Genomic DNA, 12,772 nt, shown 5'->3' with positions numbered 1-12,772 from the left:
GGCTTATAGGGCGGTATTAATGAACATGCTTAGGGGAATTAATCTTTGGGATAAGTGTGATAAAAGTTTGGTTGAGGGAAGTAGGTAGAGTACCTGAGTTTAGCCACTTCAAAATGGAGGAAGTGACATCTTGGTTCACCGTGCCCCAAAAGTGTTAGTTAAAAAGGGCGGGCATTCCATCAAGTCCAGGAGCTTTTAAAGGAGCCATTTGTTGCAAAGCCACATTAACTTCACTCACTTCAAAGGCACGACATAAAAAGGAATTCATCTCATCCATAACCATCGTTGGCACACACTCCAATACCCTTGAAACCTCAATATGTCCCGATGAAGAAAAGAGTGTTTTGTAGTATTCTACAAAAACTGGTGCTATCTATGGACTCTCCATATCCCCTAACCATCTCTAACTCCCACAATCAGATTTTTCCTATACCTCTCCGTGGCACAACTATGGAAATATTTTGTATTTCTGTCCCCTCAATACTTCAATATCCTTCTTTAGTTGTCTAACCCAAGCATTATCACCACTTAGGACAGCTTCACTTTCGGCCTTAAGGAGTAAATTCCTCAATTTCTCTAGCTACCTTCTTACATTCCCAAAGATATTTCTATTCCACCAACTCAAATCCCTACCACACTTCTCGACTTTATGTAAAATTCCTTCATTTGATTCAGTAACACCAAAGCTATGCCACACGGCTTCAACAATCTCACTACAACCAGGATTGGGCAACCACATTTCCTCAAACCAAAACACCTTCTTTCTTTTGGGAGGATCCAAACCCAAAAAAATAATGTGGAGAGGGATGTGATCAGAAGAGTTAAAATGCAAATGGTAAACCCTCGTGCCAGGAAATTTTAAAAACCAACTATTTGTGGCTAGGCCTCTATCTAATCTCTTCCAAATTGAGTTGCCATTTTCAAAATGCCTAGCCCAAGTGAATTTAGGACCTACATACCCCAAATCCATAAATCCACATTCATCAGTTAATTCCCTGAAAAGTTGCATTTGATTGTGGGGCCTCAATCCACCACCTACCTTCTCATCTTGTCTAGTGATCTCATTAAAGTCCCCACCGCACAACTACGAAGTATTAGTTTGAGAATTGAGGTACCTAAGTTGTTCCCATGCTTCACATTTTCTTGCTATCTCTGGTTCACCATAAAAACCTGTAAATCGCCATTCATTGTCTGAATTCTTATCAATGATTGCATCAATATAATACTTTGAAGACCCTATTACTGTCAGATTTATCGAAGACTTCCAAAATAAAACCAATCCACCACCTCAACCTTCCCTTAGGACCACCCATTAATGATCATGCTCAATACTTCTTTGTACAATTTCTAGCCTCACATTATCTGCAAGTGTCTCGACAAAAACACCACAAGGGGATCTTTTGCCCGTGTGATTTCCACAAGCTCTCTACCTGTACGCAGGTTCCCAAGCCCACGACAGTTCCATACTAAGCAACTCATTGCTTCTGGCAAGGCTAATGGTCAACCTCTGCCAATATAAAAGAAACTCCATTATCTTTCTGAGAAGCTTGAACCCGCTTGGAAGGCAATTCTGAAAAATCATCTGAAGCCAAAGGTTGTCTTTTTCTTCCTATGGTGAATTGAGTGGGTAGGATTTTACTAAGTGTTGCTGGTCTGTTTCTACTAGTCCAAGATGGGAGAACACGCCCCTGCCCGATTTTTTGTGAAACCCTATCAGTCACGCGAGATGTTGTTAAATCATTTAGCTGACCTAGACTTGAATCACTAGGATTGTCATGTGGCTTAGAAACCCATAATGTATCTGGACCCTTTCTTGACCCTTCTGACTTGTGTGGCTCTTCATTCACCGCTTTTAATACCGAATCAATGTCCTTAGGATAGCTTGACATCCCATTAATCGTGGGAGTTAATGGCAGTGAAAAATCCAGACTTGCATGATTAATGGAATTCATTCCATTCTAACCGTTACTCAATGACTGTGTGTCCCCTCCCTGCCTGTAATGTTTAGCTTCGATTGGCTCGTGCTTCGACTCAGAAAGATTCTCAGTTTAGTTCTACTGAGTTGGTGGCTCCTCTTCCATTGGCTGAGAAGCATGTCTGGCCTTATTGTTCATCTTCCTCATAGAAAAGTATCCCGACACCATAATTGTTTTCTTTTTCGAAACCACAAATGGAGGTGCACGTAGGCTGGATCCGAATTCCTTCTGATCATTCCTTAGAGGTCCTTTGCTTTCAATCCAAATGTCGCAGTCCCTATCATCATGAGTAAGACGACCACACCAATAGCAAATGTTTGGCAGTCTTTCGTATTTGAACATGACCCACAATTGCTTATCATTGTTGAGGGAGATAAGACGACCTCGGCATAAAGGTAATGTAATGTCTATTGAGACCTTTACACGAATAAAGTTGTCCCCATCGTAAACCTGTGAATCAGATTGTTTAATAACTTTTCCCACTGCATTGCAAATTTTTTCCACCGCCTCGATGGTCATATACCTCATTGGAAGACCGCGGACTTGTACCCAAAATGTAGTCCTATCATACTTGATATCCTGGAGAGGTCTGTCATTATCATAGTGCTGTATAACAACCAAGTGCTTGTCAAAACTCCACAGTTCGCTACCCAGGATTCTGTCTACGTCCTCCTTGTCATCAAAAGAAAAAATAATCTTATGATCTCCAATATTTTGAATTTTGAAACCTGTCCTTGCCTGCCACAGAGGTGTAAAAGTTCTAACAATCGCTTCAACGTTGAGAGCTCTTTTAGTGAGGAAGTTTGCTGCAATGGAGAAAGATTTGACACTCTCCTCTGTCGTGAGGCAGCAACCTAGCCCTTCTCTTTCAGATAGGGAAAGGCGTGTCCAAGATTATGCAAGGTTCTCCATAGAGATTGTCTGAGAGTCCAATTCACTACCTTGAATTCTGTTTCCCAAACCCCTGGAAAAAAAACCCCACAAGCCTAGAAATACACGTGGTATTCCAAGGAACCTAAGAGCACCTTCAAATGAAGGGAACAATCAATTCTACAGTGCAAGAGAGGTCAGAAGTACACACTAAGTCTCGGGCAGTAGAGAAACTTGAGAACTCTATGGACGATTTAACTATTATGGAGTAGTAGTCTATAATTTTACGCATCCAAAAAAGTAGAATATATAAAGTTTTCTTCGCTAAAGTTACAAACTTTGTTTCAAATATATTTTACAAACTACTGATATAGTGAGTAATTATTGGTAAATAAAAAAGTTATATAAGTAGTAGGCCCAAATGAGAACTAGTAAGAATTTGCTACCTCACTAGTTGGTAAAAGTATTATAAAAAAATTTTGTTATTGTAGCATTATTCTTATGTTTTATTTTCTCATGACACTAAATCCCTAAGAACATTAGTATCAACTAGTGTAAAAATTCTTGTCTATTTTAGCATAAGAGCCTTTTTTTTTTTTTTTTTTTACATCTTCACTTTTCAAAACACTTTACATCATATTATCTATTTTATATTATATTTTATTAAAATATCAAAAAAATTTAATTTTTTTTTAATTGTTTTTCTTTCTTCACACACAACAACCACCATCTGCTCTCTTCATTCAGGGATACATAAAAATAAATAAATAAATACAAAATGAATAGAATCAATGTAAATTTACATGATTATTGTAGTAAACATGTAAATTTATTCAATTATACACTCGCTAATATTTGTTTTTTTTTAGGCAAAACTTTGTAAATTTTATTTTTTTTTTTTTTTTTTATACACCCATTGATGTGAGTACTTTAATACCTATTCCCTACACTAATATTTTTCACTTCAATATCTTCAGCTAGTTTTAAACTTGTGTCTTTGCAATTATTAGAGATATATTAGACATATTATCCCATAGTATAGGCCCAAGCCCATCCTACTTACAACCTACTACAAACTGACTAAGAGGCAAATCAACTATATCCTAGGTGTGGTTTTTGTGAAGGGTATCTAGTTCATCAAACATAGAGGGGCTTTGGATATAGCGTTTACTGCGTTGCGTTTTCCATTTTTTTTTTTTCTTTTTTTGGCACGCATTTAAGGAGATAGTGCGGCTACTGTTCATGCACTGTTCATGAACAGTAGCCGCACTATTTGACTTTTCAACTCTTTTCAGCACATCAGTGGGTCCCGTGAACAATATACGGGACCCACAAATCTCACTTTTCAGCAACTTTTTCATTAAAAATAGGTCACACGGTACTATTCACACATTTAAAAATTATTTTGCTATAGTGTTTTCAGTTTTCAGTTTCAGCAAAATAAGCCTTATCTAAACAAACCCATAGTTTTCTGCCAAAGGGGATTAGTATGGGCCTCATGATAGGTGTGAGTCTCATAGAGAGTGGTAAGAGCAAAAGAGCAGAGATAATCAATGAGATAAGGAGTAGGAACATTGAACTGAGTAGAGCGAAAAAGGTCAGGACTAATAGAAGGCTTAGGAGATGGTGGTGCCATAGGATCCAAAACAGGCAGGTCATGTGTCAGGGACAAAACCAAAGATGAGTCACCTGGAGAGGTAGCCAATGTTGAAAAATCTTCCACAAGTTCAAAATTTTAAATAATTAGAAAAATAAGGGAATAAAATTGAATTATACATAAAAACAACTAAGGCAATTAATATACAACTTTTTAGATATATTGCTAATTTGCTATACTTTAAAAGCTTTATATTTATTTAAATGATTACTTTTTTTTAGTAATCAAATTATATGTTTATAATTTATGTACTCAAGATTAATCTATTGAATAATTTTACAATTAATTTTGCTTTCAATCTTGTCTCCTTAAATTGAATTCCTAACTTCGTCACTGTACCCACCATAAATATATTCTTTGATGTGCTAAAAATTTATTGTCATATAATACCTTGTTATTGTTTGTCCAAAATGTCATAAAATTAAGTGTCGTGAAATGGTGAAATCCTACTGCTCATCCAGCTTGGTCTAACTTGACTTTGATAGCTTGTCAAAAGCTATCCGATTCAATGTAAAAATTATTTGGGTTTAATTCCTAGAGATCATCTTTGAAAAATATTCAAAGTGAACACACCTTCACCTAATGCAAGTTGGGATAAAATCTTATAATCAAAGCATTTCTAGCTTTGTGTTAAAACGGACAAAATTGGCTTCTGTCCTTTTCGGGCAAAATAAATAGCATTCTATTCCCTTTCCCAAACTAATTAGGGAAATGTCCATCTTTTGAAAATCGATTTTCTTAAAATCGAGTTAAGTCCTATAGTGACGTTTTTAAAGACCTATAGTGGCATTTTTTAACTCCATGAAATCAAGTTATAGGTAAAAAAATTACATGTAACTCGATTTGCATGTAACTTGACTTCATGGAAATCGAGTTACAAAACGCCACTATAGGTCATTAAAACATTACTATAGGCTCCTTAAAATGCCACTATAGGACTCTAGAATTTTTTTTTTTTTAACTCAATTTTGAAAAAGTCGATTTTCAAAAGAGGTACATTTCCCTAATTAGTTTGGAAAAGGGGCTAGAATGCTATTTATTTTGCCCGAAAATGGCAGAGGCCAATTTTGTCCGTGTTAAAACTGCTTTCCCTCTTCTTTAAGTGTGTGTTTGTTTCTAAAAATTTAAATTAAAAAAATGCACTTCTAACTTTCTAGAACATCCACTTATGTATTTGACTGAATACTCTTAGTGGATTACCCATGTCTCTATGGAAAAATATTTTTTATTTTTCAATTTCAAATAAATTCATTTTATGATTCGAATTAGATATTACAAAACCTTAAGGTTTACGATGTGCGTGGTGTATTGCTGTTACCTTATGTTAAAGATTTACTTATAAACAAAATAAAATATCAATCTTGAAAATGGCTTCTCTCCATTCATGGAATAAATAGGATCATGTTCCTAACTCCACACTTTCACATATGTCCATAAGAGAACTCCAAGCTTAATATCTATCTCGATTCTCAACCATATGCACTCAAGAACCATCTTGCCAATGGCCACGGCACCCATATACATATATACACACGCAGACAAGGCTCGCTAGCTAGTCGGCATCACCACTTATCAGTTATCACATGGGCAATTGCATCTCATCAAAGAACTGTCCAACCCTTATTTACTTTGTTGCCTTCTAGAATAGGCTGCAATTAATATTGAACTATACTTAGCAAGTACCACATGTTATACTTAAGTCATTGCTTATAACCGTATGAGTTTACCACAAAGTTTAGAGCAAGCTTGGTTATACGGATTGCATTACTCTTTCTTTATGGGTTGTAAACATTTTGACCCCATTCCGGGATAAAGCACACCAGACAAAACAGTACTAGTATAAATCATGATGGTTATTACTATTTGCCTAGTGGTTCTAAGACTACAAACTATATATTTCACAATTTTTTTTGTCCCACTCTAACATGACAGATTATGAATAATTGTTTATCACTTACATATGAGTCATTACTTTTTTTTTTTTTTCTACCACTCACACCTTGCAACATTAAAGTAGTGGTAAAGAAATTGTAAAACATATGTGGTCCTAGATTTTTTTTTTTTTTTCCTGCCTAAAAGGTGAGAGCAAGAATCTAAGAAAACTTGTGGCAGTTATGGGCTCTGTGATATCTTCCTTCTATTTTTTTTGGAAGTGATGCATGCATATCCTTTAGTTTCCAATTCTTTATTTATTTTCTTTTATGGGATCTTACTTTTAAATAGTTGTCTTTCATCCTACCGCCCCTTCTTCATTATAAGATCATAGGATGTCATACATTGAACATGCTTGTGTTGAGTATAATGTTATGGTTGTAACACATAAATAAAATTGACTTCCCCGTTAAGAGGGGAAAAAAATCCTTCTTATGGTTACATGATGGGCTAAGGATCCTCTCCATTTAAAATTAATCAATTTCATACTTGGATAAATATTACTATAAACTAATGTGCACTATTAGACTCATGAAATAAAATCTTAATTGTGAAATGAACTCTTATTATTTCCAATAAAATAGAGAGAGTCATGTTCCCTAAGTAATAATACCTAAATAGTAACACATGCATCTATATAAGTATAAGAATTCTCTCAATTTTGATCCTGTTTTGAATGGACCGACCACACCGCTCCGTAAAGTATATATACGCCCAATGCAAATGGATGTAAGAGAGATTTTTAATTACATGCCTGTCCATTGAGGACACAATATATGTCTTCTCAAACCGTCTTTCAAACTTTGAAGTTCCAAAGAAATTAAATGAGAGAGAGAGAGAGAGAGAGAGAGAGAGAAGAATTGGGGGGGGGGGGGGGGGGGGGGGGTGGGCGGCTTGTGTTTCGTAAAGAAGCATCTAATTTAGCAACAGTAGTATCTGCAGCTTTCATTTATGCATGCCATTATCAGCCAAAAACTCCAAGACAAAACCTATATTGTGTGAGAGAGAGAATGTTGGTATGTTTGTCTTTGTCATAACATTAATATTCAATCCAAGCATGATGATCTCCAAAGAAAATTCTCTCTTCTAACCCTTGTCTTTTTCCTCTTAGGCCACCCCCACCTATTCTGCTTCAACAAAGAGTAAATTTCAGAAGAGGGAGAATTTGAAAAGGAAACAATAAGTTAGAAAATTTTACATCCCAACAAAAGGCCACAAAAAAAGCCTCCATCACCTCCAAAGCAAATTAAGAGGGCTTTTTGGGACAAACTGACAGAGCATCCTCCAACCTATAATTCCTCCAAATACACCCTTCCATTTGCTATTTTCAACATTCTCTTGGATTTTTCTCCAAATCCTTTTCCTTTCTGCTTTAGCAATGTTGCTTTTGCCTCTCTCCTCACGTACTCTAAACAAACAAACCCCTTAGATTTGGCCACACAACCTCTTCCTTTTGGACTTTGCAGCTTTGTAGCCGATTCTCATTCCCTTTCCAAATCATTTAGAATTTCATCGAACAACTAAATTTGCTTAATTTTAAGAAAAATATAAACAATACCCAATATCCTATATATACTCCTAAAGCTATTTAAGGCTCCCTTAGAGGTAACTCCACCAGCGTAATTGAGAAGCTAAAGACCAAAAAGAGTAGTGTTTTCTCAAATGAGCAGGGAAGACCAGCATGAATCCACTAGTACTACTGTCGTTCATTCCTCCATTGCTCTATTGCAAGAGAGGTTTAGACAGCTCCAAAGAGTGAAGGAAATGAGGGAGGAGAGAGCACTCAAGAAAATGCTCACCGAACCTAAACATAAACAGCTCGATTCCAATCCCACCATGCATTATGTTCAGCCTTCAAGCAGGTTGTTTTTCGACTCTGAGTTGAGCATTCCACCAAGATCACCACCCCATGTTGCACTCTCTATTTGGCCACAATCCCAAACCAATCATGCAGATTACACTAGCAGCTACAGCCAGACCCAACTCTTCGAGAACTCTTGCCCCACAGATCATAGACCCTCTGCTCTCACTTCTTTCAATAAATCCAATGACTCTGATTCTCACCCTGATGTTGATACTTCTCTCCATCTGTAAACGACCATATATATAGAGAGAGAGAGTGAGCGCTATTTCCGGTAATGTAATATTGGATGATTCATCGCCATAATATTAGTGCTAGCTATGAGATTTGTGCTTTTCATGTTTTTTCATGAAGCTATGTATCCAAGAGTTTCAGTCTATTACTGTTTGTATCATTATAAAGGCCAAAAGACCAAACCTGATCAAATGGCTTAAATATTGGTAGCTCTGTTGAAAAATCATGGTGATTATTATAAAATTTTAGCTTGTTACAATTTTTCACTACTTTTGCAGTATGATTTTTGTTTGCTGTGAACAGCCCAGATCAAAACGAAGAGAGGCACGTTTTTTAACGTGTCTCTGAGACTTGTGACCCTGCAGTTTATACATAGTTCATAATAGATACTCTCTGTCACTGTCAACGACAAGAGGAAGAGGTCGTTCAACTTTTCCCGCGGGAGGGGTGGTGGGCTGGGCCACGGTCCAATCACTTTACCAGTGTCTAATGTCATAGGCTCACATTACTGAGCTGGCCAACAAACTTTCAAAATGGGTCTGAAAATCAAATCGTACATCTTTTTCATTTCAAACATTCTAAGTGTGCGGTTGGATAGCAAACGTGTTTAGCATTTGCGTCCAAATTTGGGTCCCGTATATTATTTATGGGACTCATAAAATCTTTTTTTTCAATAAAATTTTCATTAAAAATTGATCTCACGACACTATTTATATATTTAAAAATTATTTTGCTACAGTATTTTCAGTTTTCAGCAATAAACGACATCTAAATAGACCCAAGACAACTTTTTCACATGATAGACAGCAAAATTTGTTGAATAATACCATTTTTTAAAAAAAATTTAGTGAATAGTACGCGGCTGAAGTTAATTAGTTAAATAGATTATTTTTAAAACTCAAGTTCCAAATAGTATGCACCAATATTGATTGGAACTCGAGTTCCAGCCCAAACTCGAGTTTGACAAACTCAAGTTCCAAAAACAGTCTACTTAACTAATTAACTTCGTCCATACGTATGCTACTTTCCTAATTTTTTTTCTAAAAACATGCTATTTAACAAATTTTGCCCCGTGATAGACTGGTGAAGAAAAAAGTAACGAGTTTATATAAAAATAACAAGCAGCTAATTAAAGTTTTTCATGTAAATAGTAAAGTAGATGTGGTGTTTTATGTAATCCTAGAATTAGTCTTTTTCATTTTTCTAAAATCAAAATGTACATCCTTAATGAATAAACCTTGTGTCCTTGCTATATATGTATGAAATCGTAGATTTAGTTACTAGATTGTCAATCCAATATGATACATTGGATGTTTTAATAATTTAAAAAATAAAGAGTGAGCCGGAAAAAAAAAAATCTTAATAATTAATTATTATACTTTGGGAAAAAAATCGTGTGAGTATAATGTACCATGTGATTAATTCTGATTCTCAAAAATAAAAAAGTGATTAATTCTTTTTTATTTTTTTGAGGGAGTGACTAAATTTTATTGAAAGGAAAATGTTAAATGGCAAACCAAAAACAAAGCAAAATGTCACACACAGACCAACCACTCATGTCGAAGAAGAAGAACCTGAATGTCCCGTCGGAACTGTTCTTTGACATCATGTCCCGAATACCTGCAAAGAGTGTGGTACGTTTCAAAAGCTTATCAAAACAATGGTGTTCAACAATATTGGAGGATCCATATATTCTTCATCAACCTCCACTGCAAACGGTCCGAACACAGACCAATCTCGGCATCATCCTTGGAAACCACATAGGAGAGAGCTCCATTGAGTGGACATGGATTCAGTGAATCAGTTTCCCTCCACAAATCTGTCAAACTAAGGAACCAAAAACTTCTGGGGAAGTAGTACTCAAGCACAAGACCTTGCCGTTCTCTTCCATTGAATTTCCGTGGCTATGGTTATGGGAAATGCGAGGGCCCTCGCATTTGGGCATGACTTGGATAGCGATAATTACAAGGTCGCACGTGATTGATGATGAACGTAGGATTGTGCTGTGCAAGTATAGAGGCAATGAAGGTTTTTTTTTTTTTTTTTGGATAATCAAAAGGGGGCAGGGGCGGCCATATGTGACTCACCCTCTTGGGCGTGAAGATAGGAACACCCCCCACTAAGAAATGTTGGATTGAGTCATAACTACTATGACTGGAGTATCACAGACCTCATCCTAGCACCCAAAAGAACTAGCAGTAAGGTGCAACACATGAGTGCTCCCACCTCCCACCCCCAGTATTCGCTAGAGTTCGAACGAGGGATCATTGCACATGTGCATGAGATCCTTACTGTTAGGCCACCCCTCCTGGGGCAATGAAGGTTTGGTTTTGTTTCTAAGTGAGGCAATAGTTTATACTTAATAGTATGAGAAGCAATAAGTGGAGAAGGTTAAATGGTTCACATTATTTCATTCAAGGTTTCTCAAAGATGGGAGTTCAAGCATGGGAAACTTATTCAATACTCCCAAAGCAATGCCTAAAGCCCCAAAAGCAATTGCCTAAAGCCCCAAATTTGAATCAATAAGAATATTTTCTTCTCTATAAGAGTATTAATTAAGGCCAAAAAAATAAATCAATGCATCAAAAATATTTTTCTATCAAAGAAAAAACATAAATAAAAACTTTTCGTGAGCACGTAGAATCGATTATCTCTCTTATTTTGTTAGGTTCTAAATATCATGGGCACGTAGAATTGATTATCTCTCATACTACATAAACAGAAAAATCTCTCTCTCTCTCTCTCTCTCTCTCTCTCTCTCAAAAACTCAACAAAGCAAAACTAAAGACTAAAATCAAAAGGCCCAAACAAATCAAACTCAAACCTTAGATTTTTATACTCATTGCTAGAAAATTTGTCATTCTCTCCATTTGAACTCTTTGTAGCAGCTTCAGATTTGTTGGGCTTCATATCTTTCTCCCTTCTAGTTTGGCTTTAAGCTCTCACTCTATTTCTTTTTTCTCTTTAAGCTATTAGTTTTTTTTTTTAATATATATCATGGTAGTGGAAAGAGACATAGAAGTGATAGAACTTAACATTGTTACCCACTCACCCTTTATTATTATTATTATTATTATTATTATTATTATTATTATTATTCTCTTTCTAAACATATCACATAGCTACTAAAAGAGTGAGCCATGTGATGTGCAAATCTTTTGCTTTATAACTTATCAACCATAACACAAATTGATAATTTGATATATATCATATCAACCAATTTATATTGGTGATATTAATTTCTTAAACCACGTAATAAATTAATTTTTATTCGTGGAGGTTTAGATTATAAAGTGGTCACAACATTACTTAAGTTGCAACATTGGTTTCGGGGCGGAGGGAGGGGGGTTGAGGGGGGCATGTGCCCCCGAACATCCAAATATTTCTCTAATAATAGTATAATATTACTATATTGTACAAAAATGTCTTATTTGCCCCCCTACACCACAAAAGGACAAGTAACTTTTATTTTTTTCAATTCCCACGGCAACTTCTCTTAAAGCATCATTGGTGATGCCAAAAATTTCACAATTTGGCACCACAAAAAACTGCTTTATCCATTTTACCACCTCATTTTACAAAACACTCAACAGCAGTGATTTTATTTTAACATTCAACACAATAAAATAATATATCTACTACAATAAATGACAACTACCACCACCAACACAATAAAATAATATAACTTCTAATAATTTTTTTTTTTTTTACCATCTTTGCTATGGTGCACAGACATCTTTGGCTATGCACTGTAGCTCAACAGCCTAATTTTTTGGTTTTTCCTCCACCATTGCAGCAAGCTTTTTAGTATTGATGGCGCTAAAAATAACAAAATGGCTTTTTAGCACCACCAATGCTAATGCTCTCACATAAATAGACCTACACTCCAACAACTTTTATATTAAAATAAGAGTAGAGATGAAAAAAGATGTTTTATATCCATTGTTTTACATGTTAGTGACCTCAGCATTGATCTTACAAGTTGCAGCAGCTACTGTTGAAAGAATGTTTTCAGCAATGAACATAATTAAAAATTGATTACACAATCGAATGGGAGATCAATGGATAAATAATTGCTTAGTCACATATATTGATAAAGATATATATTTAAGATTATTGAGTACGAAAAAATCATGCAGCAGTTTCAAAATATGAAAAATCGTCGAAAGCAATTGAATAAATTAAAATAGGTGTGAAAAAATAAATTAAAGTTTACATTTTATGTTAGATTGTGTATGAGAA

At 35.5% G+C, this 12,772-nt stretch overlaps 1 protein-coding gene across 1 annotated transcript; it reads left to right on the top strand.

The window, feature by feature from the left end:
• The first annotated feature begins 8,097 nt into the window (after positions 1-8,097).
• On the top strand, positions 8,098-8,529 carry LOC126728639 (uncharacterized). Its single transcript, XM_050434433.1, has one exon. It carries the CDS (start codon positions 8,098-8,100, stop codon positions 8,527-8,529), a length of 432 nt encoding a protein of 143 aa, XP_050290390.1.
• The last annotated feature ends 4,243 nt before the right edge of the window (positions 8,530-12,772 follow it).

The sequence above is a fragment of the Quercus robur genome, chromosome 5, assembly GCF_932294415.1.
Source record: "Quercus robur chromosome 5, dhQueRobu3.1, whole genome shotgun sequence".
Classification (NCBI taxonomy): Eukaryota; Viridiplantae; Streptophyta; class Magnoliopsida; order Fagales; family Fagaceae; genus Quercus; species Quercus robur.
This window is presented reverse-complemented; position numbering and strand designations above follow the sequence as displayed.

Excerpts from the sequence above, each read along its gene's own strand:
- LOC126728639 (XM_050434433.1), top strand. The coding sequence starts at position 8,098 with ATGAGCAGGGAAGACCAGCATGAATCCACTAGTACTACTGTCGTTCAT.